Source organism: Moschus berezovskii, chromosome 22 (genome assembly GCF_049115385.1).
Source record: "Moschus berezovskii isolate FMDL1 chromosome 22, NW_MosBer_1.0, whole genome shotgun sequence".
NCBI classification, from domain to species: domain Eukaryota; kingdom Metazoa; phylum Chordata; class Mammalia; order Artiodactyla; family Moschidae; genus Moschus; species Moschus berezovskii.
Window position 1 is genome coordinate 3,654,272 of NC_142481.1, and position 21,020 is coordinate 3,675,291.

General features: G+C 55.4%; 1 protein-coding gene across 1 annotated transcript; it reads right to left on the reverse strand.

The window, feature by feature from the left end:
* Positions 1 to 6,193: 6,193 nt before the first annotated feature.
* CACNG8 (calcium voltage-gated channel auxiliary subunit gamma 8) lies at positions 6,194 to 20,820 on the reverse strand. The gene is made up of 4 exons (XM_055411013.2): positions 20,268 to 20,820; positions 10,549 to 10,632; positions 9,309 to 9,449; positions 6,194 to 7,055 (listed from the first exon to the last, which is right to left on the reverse strand). Exons 1-4 carry the CDS (start codon positions 20,452 to 20,454, stop codon positions 6,292 to 6,294), a joined length of 1,176 nt encoding a protein of 391 aa, XP_055266988.1. The 5' UTR covers positions 20,455 to 20,820; the 3' UTR covers positions 6,194 to 6,291.
* Between the last annotated feature and the right edge of the window lie 200 nt (positions 20,821 to 21,020).

Sequence of the window (21,020 nt, forward strand, 5' to 3'; positions counted from 1 at the left end):
CCGCCGCCCCCTGCACCCTCGCCGGCTATTTCGGGCTCGACCCGTAAATAACACCCGCACCTGTCGTCCGCGCCCGTTGCCATAGGGACCCCGGGTATTTTAAGGGGACGAGGGGCGGGAGGAGGCAGGCTGCCCGCGGAGGAGGGGCTGGGGGCGGGCCCCGACCCCAGAGGAGCCCGCAGGGACGTCCGCTTCCTTAAGGGGTGCAGGCGGGGGCGGAGGGTCCTGTCTCCCGGGTCTGAGGGAGGAGAAAGCTGCGGCCAGGGTTCTCGGGTCCCTGAAAGAGAAGAAACCTGGGGACTTTAACTCCTGAAGCTGAGAGAGGGGTGGGGGGCCTGGACCCCCGGGTCTGAGGGGGGAGGGGCGGGGGCCTGGACCCCCGGGTCTGAAGGGGGAGGGGCCGGGTCCCCAATCCCTTGTATCTTGAAGGAAGGAAGCACAGCGCCCTACGCTGGGGGCCTCGGCTCCCCAGGAGGAAGAAAGGGCAGGCCTCAGGCAGGAGCTGGTGCCCAGGGCACGGGATCCAGAGCCGCAGTCCTCTTCACCGAGTTTATTTGACGGGGCACCCCCCGGGGACCGTCCATGCAGTTCCGGCGCCCCCGGGGACAGGACGGGACAGCCGTGTGGAGTGGCAGCGCGGCCGCATCATCACCCCACTCCCCTCCGCAGCCCCTCGGTCACCGCCCAGTGGGACCCACCTCTCCCCAGCTCCTTCGCCCCTGGCTGGCCGCTCCCGCCGGCCCCGTGCACGCTCAGCCTCTCTGTCCACCCTGTGCCGCTTCCGTTGGGGCACCCATCGCCCTGGGATGTGATTCCGATCGTGGGCCTGTGTGTCTGAGCCTTGGGAAGGACTGGAGTGCCAGAGGAACCATCTCACCATCCTCAGCACCGCCCAGCCCAAACTGCACCCACAGGTAGCCTTAGGAAGTGTGCAAGGGTGATCTGAATGAATGATTGAATGAGCAGATGGTCGGGTGAAGGGAGATGGTGACACACAAACATCCAATCCCAAGCTAGGGAAGCCCCCCAACTTCAAAGCACACCTCCTCCTGCATTTGATGGATCGCACTGCCTGTCTGTGGATCTGAGCTCCCAGCGCTGAGATTGTGCGGCCTGGTGCCTGGAAGGCCTCAGGGACTGTTTCTGAAATGAATGAGTGAAGCTTGTTCTTCCTTTCACCTCGCGGGTATTCCCAGGCCTTGGCAGGATCCAGAGGGGAACCTGAGAAGGTGCCCGGTGCTGGCGGCAACGTGAGATGGGAGCTGGGCTGGGTGACACCCACCGGTGTCTCCATTCTGAGAATTTGGACACCCTCCTGCAGCACCTCTGCCCTGCCTCTGTGCTCCCCTCCCAGCCCCGGTCTCCCCATCGTTCAGTCTCGCCTGCAGCCATGGTGCCGTCCTTTCAGCGTGCGTTTGTCTTTCTTCCACCTGCCCGTCTGCCACCCTTCCTACTTCTCCTTTCACAGAAAGGGTATGAGCTTTCTTGGGCAGGAAAGTTCTTGACAGTTTCATACCAAAAGGATGACCTCACCTCCGATTCCCTCCACCTGCCCTCCGTGAGTCTCTTCTTTCCCCTCACTCAAGCAGGCCTCCAGTCCCCACCACTGCATGGTGATGACCGCGTGTCAAGGTCAAGGTCAAGTTATCTAACCCATGGCCACTTTGCTCCACGAATCCTCTCCTGGTTCTCAGTAGCACTTGGGTGGTTGCCAACTTCACAGTCACTCTGCCTCTTTAACTACATCCTCCTTCCTCCTACCCCCATAGAGATGTCCCCCTACCCCAAGGCCCTGGCCAGGGTCCTTTCTGTGTCCTCCACACTCATCTCCTAGGTCACCTCATCCAGTCCTGGGGCTTTAAACATGCTGTCTCCTCTCTGCTGACATTTCCAAAACTCAGATTTCCAACCACGACTTCTCCCCCAAGCTTCGGTCTCAAATATCCAACTGGCTACCTGATACCTGGGCTTGGATGTCTCATAGCCATCTCAGATTGTCTTGTCCCAAGGAAGTTGCTTGGCTCCTCCTGCATAATCCCTTCTCCCCCATTGACCCCCTTCCATGCAGCACAGAACAGCTCCACTCAGGCTTCAGAGATCCAGTTAAAAGAGTTCCCCTTTATCTCTTTTTCTTTGGTTTTTCATTTCCTCCTCTGTTACATCCCCTTCGCAGCCACCACCATAGACCCTGCCTCCACAATCCCATGCCCTGTTCCTCTGCAATGGTCCAGGCCAATATCAACCTCAACTGGAAAAGGACGACACCATCTTAACTCCTTCCTTCCACCTTCACTCCTAAATCTCTTCTCAGCACAGCAATGTGGGTCTGTTACTTCATTTTTAAATAAAAATAGGGGCTGTCATTCTTATGCTCATACCACTGAATCCAGAGTAAAATTCAGATCTCCTCCCAGAGCTACGAGCCCCCAGCCCATGCTTCTGACCTCCCCCTAATTTGCTCACCCTTCTTTCTCTGCCCTCCATGGGGTCTCCTTGAAAATGGGTGGCTTTCTCAGGGCTCTGCGTCACTGCTTGGCCAGAAAGGCAAGTACCTTTCCTTCTCACAACCCTTGTTACCTCTGCAGTGGGTTCTTCCTGAGGTTCCTCATCTGAAGTCACCATGTCCCACTCTTTTTTTTTTTAGACACACCTTGTGGCTTGTGGGATCTCAGTTCTCTGACCAGGGATTGAGCCCCGGCCATGACATTGAAAGCCTGGAATCCTAACCACTGGGCCACCAGGGAATTCTCTTTCCAGCTTCATTTTAGAAACACTTCTCCATAACTGAAATTTCTTATTGTTTCCTGTGTGTCTCTGTGAGTTCCAGGACAGTGAAGGCCCTGGCCATCTGTTCCCTTGCGCAGTCCCTGCACCTAGACTGGCCTAGAAGCGGTGGACACTCAGGAACTATTTCTTGAATATTGAAACAAACCGAAGAAATAGATCGTCCCTACACCCGAAGCGTGCTTCTGAATCCCCCTTTCCTTCTGGGCACATCCCTGCATCTTTCTGCCTCCATCTGTGCGCGTGTGTGTGTTTGCTTCTGAGACGTATCTGTCCTGACTTGTGCATCGTGTGTGAGCCCCTCCCCTGCCCCTTTCCTCTCCTTTCTGGATCATTGTCTGTTTCCTCTGTCCCTGTAACTCACTCAGGTTTGGCCTCTGTTGCCCTGATCTCCCCACCCCCGCCATCCCTCCCCCTTCTGCCCATGCTCCACCTCTGTCTTGCTTTATGTTTGGCTTTTGAACGCTAGAATCCAATACCCTGTAGGCAGCTCTGCTCCCCTTCTCCTACCAAATTTGTCTCCTTTAATGCCACCTCTTTCAGTCCTGTTTATCGTCCCTACAGTAAGTGCCCCTCTGTCCTGGGAGTTGTATTCCTTTCCCCACGTTTCCCAGAATCTGTTTCCAACACTGCTCTGGTGGAATTCCTCCCTGGTCCCCTGCCCATCGGTCTTTCTCGTCCACCACAGGGACCCCAGAGGGAAACTGCCAACACCCAGTTGTGGGCCCGTCCCTCCTCTGTTCTACCTCTTTCTGCTGCTCCATGTTATCGAGAGAAGCTGGTGGAGCCCGGCACGTTGCCAACCACTTCCCCTTCATCTGTGTCCAGGTCTGTCTTCCCACCAGGCTGGGAGCCCCTGGATGGCAGGGCAGGCTCTGAATCCTCCCTGTTCCCCCCAGTATCGCTGAGCACAGAACCTGCCACACAGGGGGATCTTGGGAAATACTTGCTGAGCAAATGAAGGGAAATGCAGTGAGTGCTGTCCCTTCTGTGTCCTCTGCTGCTGCTAAGTCGCTTCAGTCGTGTCCGACTCTGTGCGACCCCATAGACGGCAGCCCACCAGACTCCCCCGTCCCTGGGATTCTCCAGGCAAGAACACTGGAGAGGGTTGCTGTTTCCTTCTCCAATGCATGAAAGTGAAAAGTGAAAGTGAAGTCGCTCAGTTGTGTCTGACTCTTAGTGACCCCAGGGACTGCAGCCCACCAGGCTCCTCTGTCCATGGGATTTTCCAGGAAAGAGTACTGGAGTGGGGTGCTATTGCCTTCTCTGTGTCCTCAGTGACCTTCAAATCCTTCCTCCCACCTTCTCCACCCCCCAGCCCTTTCCCAGCTCAACTGCCATCCTGTCTCATCTATTTCACAGCATCACCATCCTATCCACCCCTTTCCCACGTCCCGGGTGGTTCCTTCTGACACTCATGTCTCATCCTGCTCTTCTCCTGCTCCAGACTCTCCTGTGTTTCCCATCACCCTCAGAATAGTCCAAACCCATCAGCCCTGAACCTGAGCGCATTTAGACTCTGGCTTCTAGCTGCTTCTCTAGTCTCACCGCCCACCCCTACCCTGACCTCTTGCACCCCAAAAGGAGGAGTCCTGACCCCAGTACGTCATGCTCTTTCAATCCCCCGCCCCGCTCCCACCCCACTTGAGTTGTTCTTCTGCTGTGAAAGCCTTCCTTACTCATCCTTTGGAAACCCAGGCCGGGCCTGAGGTTCTCCAGGAAGTTCCCCTGAGGACTGCCCACTCTGGCACTTGGTCACCCTTTCTCTTCTTCTCTGGTCAAGGTGCCCATCCTGGCCCCTGTTACTGCTCCAAAAATCACCCCGCTTGGAGTCTGGTTTCTGACTCCTCGGGAGCAGCTCTGGGGATCCTGATTCTAGCATGCCGCCTGGTCCAGAAGTGTCAAGGAGTGAACGAATGGCTGAATTGATGAGTGACTGAGACATGAGTCTCTAAGTCCGAGTGTTTCTCCCGCCCACCAAGCGCCAGGCCTGTGCTTCAGTCTGTGTAATTACCTGCTCCCTCCGAGCAGTGTGAGTTTGAAGGGGCAGTGCCTGCGTTTGATGCTTATTTCGGCGTGTCTGCCTCTCACTCTCATCTGAGTTCCCACCTCCCATCGTTCATGTTATGATCCTGTTTAAAGCCACTCCGTGGTTCCCCGCTGCCCTCGGGTTAACATTTAAACTCTTCCCTGGAGAAGAAAATGGCAACCCACTCCAGTATTCTTACCTGGAGAATCCCATGGACAGAGGGGCCTGGTAGGCTACAGTCCATGGGGTGGCAAGAGTTGGACATGACCTAGTGACTAAACCACAAGCAATCTTCACCAGTTTTGGCCACAGGAGAAAAATTCATTTTCTAAGATTCCTTTTCCATAAATATTTTTAAATATTAAAAAAGTAAATCTAAACTCTTGACCTAACCTACAAAGTCCCTGGGCAGTCTGGCCCTGTCTACATCTGCAGTCTCATCTTGTTCCACCTCCATATGGCTCAGTACATACATATTAGCCTTTTCTGGAAGCTCTTCCTGCCCCAGGGCCTTTGCATATGTTGTTCTCTGGCTAGGACACTTCCCTTCAGCTTCACCCCACTGGCTTCTTGCCATCCTTTCAGTGTTACCTGGGATATCCTTTCCTTTTAAACTGGGTTAGCCTCCCTGCCGGAGAATTTTGTAGCACTTCAGGTTTCTCTTTTGCCCCCACTGTAACTTACTGTTGTGTATGCAGTTCTTTGATTAGTGTCTGTCTCATGCACGAGATGTAAACTCTATGAAGATGTTGGGGAAGTCTGACTTCCTCCCTTCTGTAGACTCAGCATTCAGCACAATGTTTGGCACTGAAGTACACAAATAAATTGCTGGTAATGAGTGACCGAGTCTGTCTCTGGGCCTGTTTATGTTTCCTCCCCAGCCACCATCCTGGTACATAGCAGGTGCTTTTGAAAGCCTTTTGGAATGATGAACGAAGAGGTGAATGAATGCCCCCACGCCCATCCCGCCTCATTGTGCCTCTCTGCACCCCTTTGGTCTTTCTGTCTTCTTATACAGAGCATATATATATATATAGTTTGAAGGTATAACTCTATATTCGTGTGTTATGGGCCCCTCTCCAGGAGTTGGGCTGGGCTGGGAGTCCCTCCCTGCGCCCCGCCCCCACATGCACACAGCAAAACATTAAAAAGAAAACGTCTCAAAACTGCAAAAAACACCACAGCCCTCCCCCCTCCCCCTCAATCCCACAAAAAAAATAAAACACAACGCTCGCTCCCCACGGCCCCCTCCCTTCCCGTCCCCCTCCCTCAGGGTCCCTGATTCAGAGGGTGGGGGGATGTCCCCCCACAGCCGGGTGGGCGGGGGTAGGGCGGGGAGGGGGCGCGGGGGAAGGCCGAGCAGTCTCCAGCGCGCTCACGGGGAAGGAGGGGGGCGCCCCCGACCCCCGGCAGCCTGGTTGCACGCGCGCCCGCGCACGCGCCCCGGACACGCCCCCCTCGCGCCCCGAGGCGCGCCCCTACACCGGCGTGGTCTTCCTGTTGAGCGTGTTGGTGTTGGAGGCGCCGGCCTCCTTGGCTAGGGTCCCGGGGGCGGGCGCGGCGGGCGCGGGCGGGGCGGGCGCGGGCGCGGCGGGCGGCCCGGTGACCGTGACCGTGACGCCGCCGCCCGCCTCCTTGGGGAAGGCGTTGTGCAGCGTGAGGAAGCCGGGCGCCCCCGCGCGGTCCCGCTCCGCGCCCGCGCCGCCGCCGCCGCCGCCGCCCCCCGCGCCCCCCGCGCCCCCGGCCGCCCCGCCGTACGCCCCGCCGCCGGCACCGGCGCTCGCCAGCCCCGCGGCCACGCTGCCCTTGGACGGGTCGCGGCTGAGCGTGTACATGGAGATGTCCGTGGAGGCGAAGCCCGGGCCCCCGGCGCCGCCGGGAGACGCGTCCCGCGAAGGCGACGGCTCGCTGGAGCGGGAGCTAGAGCGGGAGCGGCGGCGGTAGCGGAAGCGGTAACTGGGCAGACGGAGGATGGCCGAGGGGCCGCTCCCGCCACTGCCGCCCGCGCCCCCGCCGGCCTTGAGCAGGTCCGAGCGAGACTGGCAGTGCGCCTCGCGGCTGCGCTCGATGTAGATGTTGACGGCCAGCACGCCGATCACCTCGGCCAGGATGAACGACAGCCCGCCGAAGTAGAAGGACCAGCCGTACGAGTAGTGGTTCTTCTTCTCCTCGTCCCGCTTCGGGCCCGGCTCGCCCGCGTTGGCCGAGATGTACACGATCACCCCGATGATGTTGCTCAGGCCTGGGCGGGGACGGTCAGACGGGAGCCTCGAGGCCGTCCCCGGCCCAGCCCCTGCCCGGGGCCCCGCCCCCGGTCTAGGCCCCGCCCTGCTCTGGCCTAAGCTCCACCCACGATGGCTTAGGCCCCACCCCTGTGGCCTAAGCTCCACCCCTGATGGTCTAGGCCCAGTCCTGCTGTGGCCTAAGCTTCACCCACGATGGTCTAGGCCCCGCCCCAGAGGGGCCCTACCCTGCCCTGACTCGTCCAGGCCCCGCCTCCTGGCCTAAGCTCCACCCCTGGCAGTCTAGTCGTCACCCCACTCTGGTCCACCCACTATGATCTAGATCCCACCCCAGATGGTCCATGTACCACACTGAGCATTTAGGCCCCAACCCGTGTTGATCTATGCTCCCCCTGACATGGTCCAAGCCCTTCCCAGATAGTCTAAATTCCTCCCCAGCTGGCTCAGGCCCCACCTTGCTGCTGCTGCTGCTGCTGCTAAATCACTTCAGTCGTGTCCGACTCTGTGTGACCCCATAGACGGAAGCCCACCAGGCTCCCCCGTCCCTGGGATTCTCCAGGCAAGAATGCTGGAGTGGGTTGCCATTTCCTTCTCCAATGTGTGAAAGCGAAAAGTGAAAGTGAAGTCGCTCAGTCGTGTCCGACCCTTAGCGACCCCACGGACTGCAGCCTACCAGGCTCCTCCATCCATGGGATTTTCTAGGCAAGAGTACTGGAGTGGCTTGCCATTGCCTTCTCCGCAGGCCCCACTTTAAACGGCCCCAAATCCTGCTTCGGATGGTCCACCATTCCTGGCTAATTAAGGTCCTAGTCTGTTGCTCTAAAGCTCACTCTAGCTGATCTAAACGCTGCTCTGGTTGGTCCAGGGCCCACCCTAGATGGTTCAGGCTCATCCTTAGTGGTCCAGATCCCTCCGGGAAGACCCAAGCCCTGCCCTAGACAGTCTTAACTCCTGCTCAGATGGTCCAGGCCCTTCCCTGGCTGGCCTAAACGCTGCCCTTGATAAGATGACCCGGGCCCTATGCTGATTGGCCTAACTCTCCCCTAACTTTATAAATCTTGGCCTCACCCTCGGCTCATTTTAAGTCTGTTAATAAGGTAATCCCTTTGACTCTCTAGACCCCGACTTTGGTTGATCTGAACTCTCTCATGATTATCATCTATTCTAGGCCTTCCTCTTGGTAGCCTAATTAGAGCAGGAAAGAGGGTGACACAACTTAGGAACTAGACAACCTTCTAGTCTAAGCCCCACCTCCAGCTTGCTAAGCCCCGCCCCCCCAAGATGGAGCCCAGACTCTTCCCTAGGCCCAGTTTGTAGTTAGCCCCGCCTTTCAAATCCTCCAAGCCCCACCCCTGCAGGTCACACCCTTCTCTGAAAGCACCCCCTGCTATTTATGCTGAACCCTCCTCCTCTTCAGGATTCCACCGCTTTGAGAAGACTCTGCTGCTGCTAAGTCACTTCAGTCGTGTCCGACTCTGCGTGACCCCATAGACGGAAGCCCACCAGGCTCCCCCGTCCCTGGGATTCTCCAGGCAAGAACACTGGAGTGGGCTGCCATTTCCTTCTCCAATGTGTGAAAGTGAAAAGTGAAAGTGAAGTCGCTCAGTCGTGTCCGACCCTTAGCGACCCCACAGATTGCAGCCTACCAGGCTTTTCTAGGCAATAGTACTGGAGTGGCTTGCCATTGCCTTCTCCGTGAGAAGACTCTAAGTTCCGGAATTGCCCAGTACTACTCACGTCGAGTAGGAGGGGGGTCTTGCCCCTTTAAGAAGCCGTGTCTCACTACCTAGTTGGCCTGGAAACTTTCTCAGGACCCGCCCCTTCTTGGATACACCAAGAACACAAGGTCCGGCCCCCTAGAGCAGGCTCCTCCCCACCTGCGTTCAAAGCACTTTCTCTCCCTCTTCCCCTGGGTCCTCCCGATCCTCAAGACCTCAGTTCAGCCTCAAGCCTCCCCCACCCCCCCCCCTTCTCCCAGGTTCCTTCCCTTCCATCTCCTGGATCACCGCCTTTGGAATCTGAACTCCTGGAATCCCGGATTACTCGGTAGACACCTGTCTGAGCTGGGTTCATTCCCCGAGAAGACGGCGGGAAGGCTACACCTCCTTCGCCCAGCGGGTGGCGATGGAGCTTGGGATAGAGCCCAGGGAGCGCCCCGGCAAGGTGGCTTTGCAGGCGCGCCCGCGCGCCCACACACACACACACACACGTGCGCGCGCGCAGGTGGGCCGCCCCCTCCCTCTGCCTCTCACCTGCTGCCACGAACAGGATCCCTGCTCCCAGGATGATGTTCCTCTTGGACTTGTAGACGCGGGAGGCCGCCACGCACACGCCCCCCAGCAGCAGCAGGATGGCGCTGAGGATGGGGAAGATGCTGGAGGCCCGGACGACCCCTGGAGAGAGACAGGAGAGGGGCGGGGGGTGGGGAGGGAACCAGGGCGTCAGTCACGTCCGCCTGCGCCCCAGCGCCTCCTGTGTGCCTTCCCTCTCGCTGGCTCTCCCATTCCTCCCCTCTGCCCGTGTTCTGGTTCTTGTCTCACTTTCTCTCCTCTTTAAAATTTCTCTTTCACGATCTGATGGCCCCCCTCTCTTTTTCTTCGTCCTTTTCTTCCTTCCTCTGTTTCTCCTGGCATATTTTTCCTGCCCTTTCATTTTTCTAACCACGCTCCCTCTCTCCCTCCCCACCCGCCCCGCCTCCGAACGCCTCTATTTCCCTTGTGGACCGTCTCCCTCTCTTTTTCCTTCTCGCACGCGCGTTCCCTTGCGCTCTTCTGCGCCTTTCCGCGCTTCTCCAGACGCTTCTTTCTATCGCCTCTCTCCCTCCCACTCCCCGTCCGCCTGGCTTCGCCTGTCCCTCCGGGTCTCTCTTCTCTCTCCCCCTGCCCCGTCCATCGCTCCCTCTCCCGCTCTCTTCTTTTTCTCCTGTCTCTTCTCGCCTCCCTTTTCTGCTGGCTTCATCCGAAGCTCTGGGTTTCTCTTCTCTTTCCCCCTTTCTCCTCTCTCCCTCGCTCTGCAGTCCTTTCCACTCTCCCCCAAACCCCAGGCAACCAGATTCTGCGATTTCTGATCCCGGCGGCGGCCGCAGCCAATCCCAACTCGGGGTTTGCCGCGTTCTCGGGGTAGCTACCAATCGCACCGCGGGCTTCCCCAGCCAGCTCCCGGGAGTGGCCAGGCCGCGCCGCAGATTGCCTCTCGGGCCCAGGGTGCACTTGGCCAATCCCGGCCGGGAGAGGGACAGCCAGTCACTGCCCAGGTCGGCACGGCAGCCAATCAGCTCCGGGGATCCCCCGTCTGCCCGCCCCGAGGTGAGAGGAGGGGGCGGGAGAGGGCCCACTGACCCAATCGGGGGCCAGAGGATCTCGGTATCTTGGCTTGGATTGGCTGACAAGCTCATCTCGGCGCGTCGATCTAAGCGCGGGAGCACAGCCCCCTCTCCCCTCCCACGTGCCCGAGCCCAGCAGCCCCCCAACTGCGCCCCAGACCCCCACGTACGGAGCAGATACTCCGCGCTGTCATGATCGTAGTCCGTGTCCTCCGGGAAATGGTTGATCTTCACGCAGACGCCTCTTTTCAACCCTGGAGGGGAATGTGGGGTGATGGTGGTGGGCACTTAACAGTTGGGGAACCGTGGGAGAGAAAAGACACCCCCCGCATTCCTCAAACCCCTTCTCTTTCTGGGCTGATTGGGAGACAGGAAATACTGGCTCCTGAACATGTCTGCGCACCTGGGACAAAGTTTCAAACTCCCTCACCTCAGTTTCCCAACCAGGTTAAAAAAAAAAGGACAAAGGAAAACATCCAACACTCATTAAAAGGCCACAAGGACCTTTGCCCTGTAACCTGGACGCGGACAGTCTCTCCGGCTTGTTTCCCCTCTGTAAGAAAGAAGGTGTTGGTTTCAGTGATATCACGGCACCCTTCAACTTGAAACCCGTTGAAAACACGTGGGAAAAAAGTGTGTGTGTGTTAGTCACTTAGTCGTGTCCGACTCTTTGTGACCCCCGTGGACTATAACCTACCAGGCTCCTTGGTCCTTGGGATTCTCCAGGCAAGAATACTGGAGTGGGTTGCCATTTCCTTCTCCAGGGGATCTTCCCAACCCAGGGATCGAACCCAGATCTCCCTCATTGCGGGCAGACGCTTTACCGTCTGAGCCACCTCCCATGAGGCCCTATGAAGCCTTGAGTCCCCATGGAGGAGAGAGCAGCCCCAGTGGATCAGTGGGGTTGTCGTCTCTTCAATCCTCTGTTTGGGGAGTAGGGTTCCCCCCTCTTTCGACGCCCAGCACCTGCAGTCCTCTGGGAGGCGATGGAGCGGTTGGAACAAGCCAAGGCAAGCTAGGGGTAAGGTATGCCTCCAGGGGTCCTGCAGTCACAGCCCTCTCCTCCCTCCCAGAACACGCATCCTTACATAGCTGGAGACTGGCGTATAAATTAGTATAAAGACACTTTGTTTCCTCAATTCTCCAGGCGCCTTCCCAAACTCCAGGCCTCTGCTCAGTGCTTTGGAACACTCTGCTCATATTCCTTCTGGAGGAGAACTTAACCCTTAGAAGACAGCAGCGCCCGAGTCACCTGCTTGAGGGAGTTTTCCCTCACACAGACCCCTCCAATCCATTCTGGGGGGGTAGCCACATTTTTTTTTTTTAGCATGCATTGGGTTGCTTTATGATCTTTTTCACCACGCTGGGAGTTCCTGAACCGGGGGTGGGGTGGGGGTGGGGTCTGATTCCTTCTTGTGTCTCTAGCATGGCCTGGCACCACAGCAGGAGTCGAGAAATGGCTGTTGAATGAATTAGATTATGAACCATACGGATAGCAAGCAGAAGAGGAGGTTCAAGGCAGAAGATGACAGGGAAAGAAATGCAGGTAAAGGAAAGGACTGGAAAGAAGGACTATAAGGCAGTGAATAATTCCACGAAGCGCTAACATTTGTTAAGTGCTTCTGAGGTAGATTAACTCCTCTGGGGCTCCCAGGAGACCCATGAAACAGATAATGGTATTGGTGTCGTGCAGTGGCCGAACGCTAAGAACTGGAGTCGCACTGTTCGATGTGAAGCCTGAATCCATCATGTCTTACACCACATCCTTGCTGGCCTTATCTGGGCTAGTTTGCTTCAGTCCCTTTTCCTATAACATGGGGGATACTAGGATGCACCTCCCTGGTTGTTACGAGGGTTAAATCCAGGTTCAGAGATTTAGCACTTTGCTGGGAACACAACTGAGTGTTCCGTTGATGCCACGTCATACACCCATTGTCCAGATGAGGAAACAGAGGCATACAAAAGGTTCATTGATTCACAGCTGATGGGTGGTGGAAGCAGAATTCAAACACACAGCAGTTTACTCCGACTGGAATCTAAGCCTGTAGGTGTCCCAACATCTAGAACAATGCCTAGAGCATTGGAAATGCTTAATATTTTCATATAAGAATGGTTGAATGGGCAAGAAGCGCATGAAAAGATGGTCCATATCACTAATCATTAGGGAAATGCAAAGGAAAACAGCAATGAAATACTACCTCATACATATGAGATACCATCCCATTCAGACGGCTACTATAAACAAACAAAACAAAACAGAAAATAACCAGTGTTGGTGAGGATGTGGAGAAACTGGAACCTGTCTACACTGTTGGTGGGAAGGAAACTGGTTCGGTCTCTATGGACAATAGGATGGAGGTTTCTCAAAAAATTAAAAACAAAATTACTATGAAAGTGAAGTCGCTCAGTCTTTGAGACCCCATGGACTGTAGCCCTCCAGGTCCCTCCATCCATGGGGTTCTCCAGGCAAGAATACTGGAGTGGGTTGCCATTTTCTTCTCCAGGGGATCTTCCCGACCCAGGGATTGAACTCAGGTCTCCCACATTGCGGGCAGACTTTTTACCCTCTGAGCCACCAGGGAATTCCATAATTCTTCTGTTTTAGGTTTTGGTTTATTTGGCCAGGAGGCATGTGGGGATCTTTGCTGCAATTCCACCTCTGGGTATATATGGAAAAGAACTGAGAGCAAGGTCTCTAAGAGATATACAAATATATCCATTTTTGTAGCAGCATTATTTACAAGAGCCAAAAGCAACCTAAGTGTCCATCAACACATGAACTGATAAACAAAGTGTGGCATATGGATCGAACAGAAATTTATCCAGCCTTTTAAAAACAACAGAATTCTGACACATGCCACAACCTGAATGAACCTTGAAGACAGGCAAAGTATAATAAGTCAGTCACAGAAATACAAACACTGTATGATTCCACTCATATGAGGTGTCTAAAGCAGTCAAATTCATAGAGACAGAAAGAATGATGGTTGCCAGAGACTGGGAGTGGGGAAGAATGGGTAGAGTTTCAATTCTGCACAATGAAAAGTGCTTTGGAGCTTGGTACAAAATGTAAATATACTTAACACTGCCGAACCGTGCTTTTAAAAAGGGTTAAGATGATATATTTTATGTTATGTGCATTTTACTACACTTAAAAAAAAGCAATTGAATCAATGAATGAAGATACATCTTATGGGAGCAAATGCTTCCCTAACAGCACATCCACTATGGTGTGGCAGGTGGGTTCAAGTTCTCTCTTTCTTGAATGGGATCAGAGTACTCTTCTCAAAACATGAATGATAATTCAATGAGAATGAGCATGGAAAGTAGACGGCATACAGATTCTCTCCACAGACAAGTCATGCTGTAAGTAATAATAACTAGTACTTTGTTGTTGCTATTTAATCACTAAGTCGTGTCTGACTCCTTGCGACCCCATGGACTGTACCCAGCAGGTTCCTCTGTCCAAGGGATTTCCGAGGCAAGAATACTGGAGTGGGTTGCCATTCCCTTCTCCAGGGGATCTTCCCGACCCAGGGATGGAACCCGTGTCTCCTGCTATACAGGTGGATTCTTAACCACTAAATCACCTGGGACTCCACTTAACTAGTATAAAACTTACTGAGGGCTAACCACACACCAGATACCACTCTAAGCATTTGACAGGTGCTCTCTGAAGAGGACTGGATGGCATCACTGATTCAATGGACTTGAACTTGGGCCAACTCTGAGAGATGATGAGGGATGGGGAGGCCTGGCGTGCTGCAGTCCATGGGATCACAAAGGGTCGTACACAACTTGGTGACTGAACAATACCCTCAGCATGGATGACCAACCCTAAGGATACCAGGAAATAATAGCAACCCCTGCATTATAGGTTAGGAAACGGAGGCGTAAAGCTGAACAAGTTGCTCAATCCCATGTAGAAGTTAAATCATGAGGAGGAGAGTTTGGACCTCAGAGGTGAGCTTTTTGCTTGTTTGTTTGGGCTACACTGTGCAGCTTGCGGGATCTTAGTTCCCCGACCAGGGATCGAACCCATGTCCCCTGCAGTGGAAGCATGGAGTCCTAACCATGGCTCTGCCAGGGAATTCCCAGAAGCGACCATCTTTAGGGAAGTAGAGCACAGTGATTATGGTAGCCACAAGCTCAGGCTTTGAAAGTGTATTCTCTGGCTCCGCATACCAGGACAGTCACTTCCGAGTTGTGTGGCTTTGGGGTTTTGAATACCTCTGAGCTTCAGATTCCTGTCTTGGAAAATGAGGATGGTGATATGCCCAGATGAGGTTTGAAAAGTGTTCACTCGGTGTATGTGTGGGGCTTCCCACGTGGCGCCATGGTTAAAGAACCGTCTGCCAATGCAGGAGGCCTAAGAGATGCAGCTCCGATCCCTGAGTCGGGAAGATCCCCTGGAGGAGGGCAGAGCAACTCACTGCCATGAAAAGAGGAGCCTGGCGGGCTACAGTTGACAGGGTCGCAACACGTCGGGCACACTGAAGCGACCCAGCACGCACACGCCGTGAAACACAAGAGCTAAAGAGCAGAACACCTGGGGGTTGTGCGGCTTGCCTCGGCATATTATCCAACCGCCTGGACTGGGAGCTCTGTGTGTGCAGGAATGGTGGCGATGCAAACCGGCGCGTCCCGAGGGCCCGCAGAGCACAGACCCGGGCAGGCGTGGGGGTGAAGGCGTGCGCGCTGCGGCGAGGACCCGTGCGGACCCGTGCGGACGGACGCGCGCACTGCCCCCGCGCATGTTGGGTGGCCCTGTAGCTGCCTCACTTCCCCTTTCTGGCCATCAGCTTCCTGCTCTGACAAACTCTTGTGATAATAATACCTTCCCTCCTGGAGCAACTGGGAGGATTCAATGAGATAATAAGGCCTGCAAAGTGCTGAGCACAGGGGCTTTCAATAGGCTGCTAGAGTAAATTGGGCTGTGAGTCCAACTTCTGGGCGCTGATATTCCTGAGAAGGGGGCTAGACCCATCCGGATGCCCCCAGCCCCAGGAGGTTGGTTCTGAAAGGTGGCAGTTGAGATGAAGCATGAGCCTAAAATATGCATCAGATTTCAGATTCATTATGAAGAAAAAAGCATCATATTTCATTAATATCTGTTATATTGCTCACATACTAAAATAACATTTTGGCTATGCTTGGTTAAATAAAATCGATTACTAACCTTTATATTAATATATTGTATAATTGCATTTATTAGATTCGTTGAACCCTCCCTTTGTACTAGTTTTAATGTCATTTATTGTTGTTTAATCACTCAGTTGTGTCCGAGTCTTTGCGACCCTGTGGACTGTAGACCGCCAGGATCCTCTGTCTGTGGGCTTCTCCAGGCAAGAATACTAGAGTGTGTTGCCATTTCCTTCTCTAAAGGATTTTCCCAACCCAGGGGCTGAGCCCACGTCTCCTACATTGGCAGGCAGATTCTTTACCACTGAACCACTAGGGAAGCCCTTTAATATCACTAGTAGAAAGCTACAGTCTATGAGGTGGCAAAGAGTCAGACAGGACTGAGCGAGTCAGCAGAAACATTTAAGTTATAGAGGCAGCTTGTGTGATGTTTCTGTTGGGCAGTGCTGGTTGGAGGGACGGGACTTCCGGGTTATCAAGGAGGGGAGATTCAGGGATGGGTCACCCAAATTCCTAATAATAAGGACAGAATAGAAGCTACACAGTCTAGCCTTTACACTGTGTCTTTACATGTCATAACTCACTGGGCTCCCTCCGCAGCCCTGTAGGTTAGGGGTTATTATAACGCCCGTCTCACCGATGGTGAAAAGCACAGAGATGTTGAACATATGGTTCAAGGTCACGTTTCAGGGCCAGGCAGAAGGAGGTAACCCAATGAGTTCTGTTCCAGAGTCTGGGTCTCCATCACCGCTTCCTACTGCGTTTCTCAGAGACACTTGAAAGGAGACAGGATGAGACCCAAGAATTCCCTGGGGCAAAGCACTTTCGGGGGACCGCAGCCCCGGGGGAACAGTTCCTACACTCCCGGATCCCTAGATAGGATGGAGGCTGGTGGATGTGCTGACTTAGGAAACAAAACAGACCCGGACTCCAGTGCAGACTCAATGGCCTGTTAGCTCTGTGACCTTGGGAAAGCTGCATCCCTTCTCTGAGCCTTAAGGTTTCGTTTTTGGAGATGGTGGTAATGGTCGTACACAGTACACAGGGTTACTATGAGAATCCAGTGGCACACGAATGATGATTAAGTAACAGTAAAGCCAACCTGCCTTTAACACGTCCTTAAGTCATTTCCTTTGACTCTGGAGAGTCCACTTAGCCCGTTATCTCCCCCCAGCCTCTGTGGTCTCTCCTTTCTCAGCTCCCTTTGCTGGCTCTTCTCATCTGTCTGATTGTCTTGGAATACTGGACTAGCTCAGTCGTTGGCCCTTCAGCTAATCTTTGTGTGTGTTTCTGTCTCTGCTCATCCACCCACATGCCATGACCCACCGCCCCCCCATCCCAGACGTCCCCCTGAACTCTGGCCTCATACATCTATCTTATCACTAATGTCTTAGATCAGGGGGTTAGCAAACTATGGCCCAACAGCCAAACCCAGTGAAGAGTAGGTTTTACTTGTTTTTTTAAAAAATGATTGAAAAACTGTCAAGGAAGACTCTCGTGGTACGAGAAAATGATATAAAATGCAAATGTCAGTGCCCGTAAAGGAAGTTTAATTGGAACCCAGCCACGCTCATCCACTCACGCATTGTCTCTGGTTGTTTTTAGGAGTAGCGGCGACAGAGATCACACGCCCCACGAAACCTAAAAGACTGACTGGGCGGGGTTTTGTGGGTCCTCTCCTATGGTGACTCCTATCTTAGACATTATCACCAGCAGGCACCCCCAATTTAACATTTCCAAACTTGAGCTTGTGATAGCCCTCCTTACGATAAATTAGGGCTTCCCTGGTGACTCAGATGGTAAAGAATCTGCCTACCAATGTGGGAGACACGGGTTCGATCCCTGGGTCCTGAAGATCCCCTGGAGAAGGGAATGACTACCCACTCCAATACTCTTGCCTGGAGAATCCCACGGACAGAGGAGCCTGGCGGGCTGCAGGCCATGGGGTCACAAAAAGTCGGGCACGACTGAGCGGCTGAGAGAAAGTAAGACAAATACATAAAATACCAGCTGTTCCAGCTGATGAATACCTCCACCCCTACCACACTGTCGGGGTGCAGGCCACAGACTTGGAGCAGTGACTCTCACTAGGCGGGGTTTTATTCCTAGTCCAGAGACAGTTGGTGATTTTGGTGGCCACGCTGATGGATGCTGCTGGTCTTTGGAGGTAGAGCCTGGAAATATTGCTAAACCTCCTACAACACAGAGGACCTTCCTTCCACCCACCATCCACCACCACCACCGGCCACTGCAACGCGGAATTATCCATCCCCCAAAAGGCCAACAAGGCTGAGGTTGGAAAACCCTGCTTTCAAGACATCCAGACTCCCTTCTCTCACATCCTGCCACTGTCCCCATCAGCAGTTCCTGCCTGCCCGCTGTAGCTGCAGAGTGTGCTCTCAATTCAAACCCTAATTCTACGGCTCCCAGCCCAGATAAGCCAGCTCCTGTTTTCCCTTTTCCCTCCTGCCTCTCTCTCAGAGACACAGCACAGCGATCCCCTTAACCTTTCAGCCAGCTCCTGTCACTCCTCTGCCCAGGAGCCTGCGATGGGAAAAGCAGGTCACATCCCAGGACCTGAAAGCTCGTGCACCTTGCCGGCACCTCCTACTAGGTTCCTCCCACACCAGCTCTGCCCTGGCTGGGTGGTGGGCCTCGCCTGGCGGTCAGACACGAGGCACATTCCCATTGATGAGCTGGGTTTCTACAGCCTAAACCATTTCCCTCCAGAAGCCACATGGCTCCATCTCTGGGTCCATTCAGCCCACCCCTCGGGTGTCACCCGCTTGGCCTCCTTCATCTCCAGTTTCTACAGCTTCACACTCTTGCCCCTAACGCTTCCATCCCCTCGTTTGCTCTTTTTCCTCCTTAGCACTCAGCTCCATCTAACACCCTAGATGTTGTATTTTCTCATCTCTCTTATTATCTGTCTCTCCTTCTAAAATGTAAGACACGTAACAACAGGGATCTTTGTTGTTGCTGTTTTTCCTTGCATTTCAGCTGTAGCTCCAGTATCAAGAATAGTGCCTGGCACATAGTAGAAACTCAATAAACAGTGGTTGGGGATGAATACATGGAAATATCATGATTCACAGTACAATGTCCTGGGGGTTCCAAGAGGCAAGTCCGCAGACACGGCTCTGTGCCTGATGCTCGGTCAGACCAGGGAATGAAGATGAAGTCAGATGCCCACACGAGGAAGACAGTAGCATCATGGGGAAATTGGACGGGTGTGAGGCGACAGGGAGCAGCGGTGACTGGGGAAAAGGAGACCCACATGTGTAATCTGAAGAAGCAGCTGCTCCTCGGATCTGGCGAACAGGGTTGCTGGACAATGCCAGCCCCATGTTATCAGATCTTCCACTAGTTCAAAAGAAACTGATTCTCAAAAATCGGATTCTCAACGTGCAGTCTCCCTATTTTTAAATATTGGCAACCGATTCTGATTGTGGTTTCGGTTTTAAACGCTCCACACACCAGACAAAGCATGTCTGTAAATCCCATCCTTCAGACCTGAGTTCTCTTGGCTCTGCCCCCAGCCACAGCGGGGTGACCTTGGGCAAGTGACTTAACCTCTCTGAGCCTCGGTTTCCTCATCCCCAACCAGAAGATAGTATCCCGCCCCCACCAGGGGATTAAATAAGATAATAACCTTCCTGGCCTATTGAGAGCGCCCAGCAAAACGGAGGAGGAAATGATGGGGAAAAGAGAAGAATTAAAAAAAGAGAAGTGACGGATTGTGACCTTCTGGGCCCTGTAGGGGGAAGTTGGGGATTGGCTGGTTCCTTCTCCTTCGCTTTGCAGACCAGGGCTGGTGAGGCTGTGGAGATGAGCAGGTAGTGGCCACACAGGGGAGGGGGGACCGACGCACAAGAGGACTGGGACTCGGGTGTCCTGCGCCCCAGCGCAGCACCGCCGTGCCATGTGGAAAGAAATGGCAAAGCCGAGAATGGGACGGAGGGGTTGCTCAGAGGAAGAGGGCTGGCCCAGGAGGAAAGTCGGAGGAGATGGCAGGCAGGGGAACCGGCTGGGAGGGAGGCTGCAAGAGGGAGAGAGCGGGGCCAGGGAGAGAGCCCAGACGAAGGCTGGAAGAGGCAGTGCCTCCTCTGCGAGGAAGAGGCCAAAGGGAGGCTGAGTGGACGGAGGGGAAGTACAGCCCCGGAACGGGCCAGGGAGGGCAAGGACCCCTGCGGAGGCGGGGGAGGAAGCCAGGACAGGCGCCCGGAAGACGAGCCCCCAAAGCAAAGAGGAGGGGACCACGAGTTCCGGCCCGACGGGGCGTGATGTTCAAGGGGACCAACAGCCCACGTGGGGCCAGAGGGTCAAGAGGGACGAGGAAGGCGCTGGAAACGGGGTCATCCGAGGTCGGGGCGCTCAGAGCCAGGACGCGGGGATCGACGATGCCGCGGGCAAGGAGGACGAGCCTCGAGATCAGGGCTGGGAGGGCAGGGGGGCGGGAAGGCAGAGGGTGCCAGCGCTGGGGTCCAGGCCGAGGGGGTCCCCTGGTAGAGGGAGCGGTGGGAGGGAGAGCGGAGGGGGCGCTTTCCCCGCGAAGGGCGGGAAGAGGATAAGGGTCAGGGGCCCTGCTGAGTGATGGAGAGGCGAGCGGGGGGGCGGGGTTCAGAAGAGGGTCCGGACCCAGAGAAGGGTGGGGGCCCGAGGGCGAGGGGCGGCGGCGGGCAGGAGCAGCGGGGGGCGTCGGGGGTGGGGGCCGCGGGAGATCGGGCGGCGGGGCGCAGGGCCCTACCTTCCAGGCAGCAGATCCTCCAGAGGCCCGAGTGCGTGAGGCCGCCGGGGTCCTTCTTCTCCGCGGCGCCGCCGCCCCCGCGCTGGGGGGGCCCGTCGTCGGCGCCGGCGCCCGCCGTGAGGTTGGTGGTGTTGCAGATGAAGGCGCGCGTGTAGAGCCAGTAGTCGGTGCTGATGGCGATAGTCATGAGGCCGAAGGCCGCGAAGGCGCCCACCGTCGTCAGCAGCACCTGCACCCCCTTCTCGCACCAGAGGCCCCGCTCCTCGTTCCAGCGCTTCAGCGACTCCAGCTTGACCGCGGGCAGCCGGGGGGCCGCGGGCCACCACCGGGGCAGCGGCGGCGGGGCCGTGCCGGCGGCTGGGGGGAGCACAGCGCAGGCAGAAGCGGGGGGGCCCCCCGGGGCGGAGGGCCTGGGAGGGGGGTGGCTGGGGAGGGGGCCGGCGAGGAGGAGGCTGCAGGCCGGGGACGGGGTCAGAGGGCCGCCATGGTCGCCTGCGGGTGGAGGGCAGGGGTAAGGCGAGAGAAGGATTAGCCAGCAGGGTTCGCCTGGATACCGCCGCACCTGCACCCCTCCCCACGCTAAAAAAAAAAAAAAAATACCCCTACTGTTTCCTAGGTTGAAGAAACGCCTTCCACGATGCTTACCTCTGCCTCCCTCGTTCTGAAAAACATTTCCCTGTGTCCAATAAAGTCTTCCCACTAACCTCCTTCTGAGAAAAACCATCCCTGACAGTGGGTAGGACACTCTTCCAG

Bases quoted from the DNA above. Each gene is read 5' to 3' on its own strand.
- CACNG8 (XM_055411013.2), bottom strand. From the start codon at position 20,454: ATGACTATCGCCATCAGCACCGACTACTGGCTCTACACGCGCGCCTTC. The intron at 10,633-20,267 runs GTAGGGCCCTGC...ATTCCCCTCCAG, and splicing joins GAGGATCTGCTGCCTGGAAG to GGTTGAAAAGAGGCGTCTGC. The intron at 9,450-10,548 runs GTACGTGGGGGT...GTCTCTCTCCAG, and splicing joins CAGCGCGGAGTATCTGCTCC to GGGTCGTCCGGGCCTCCAGC.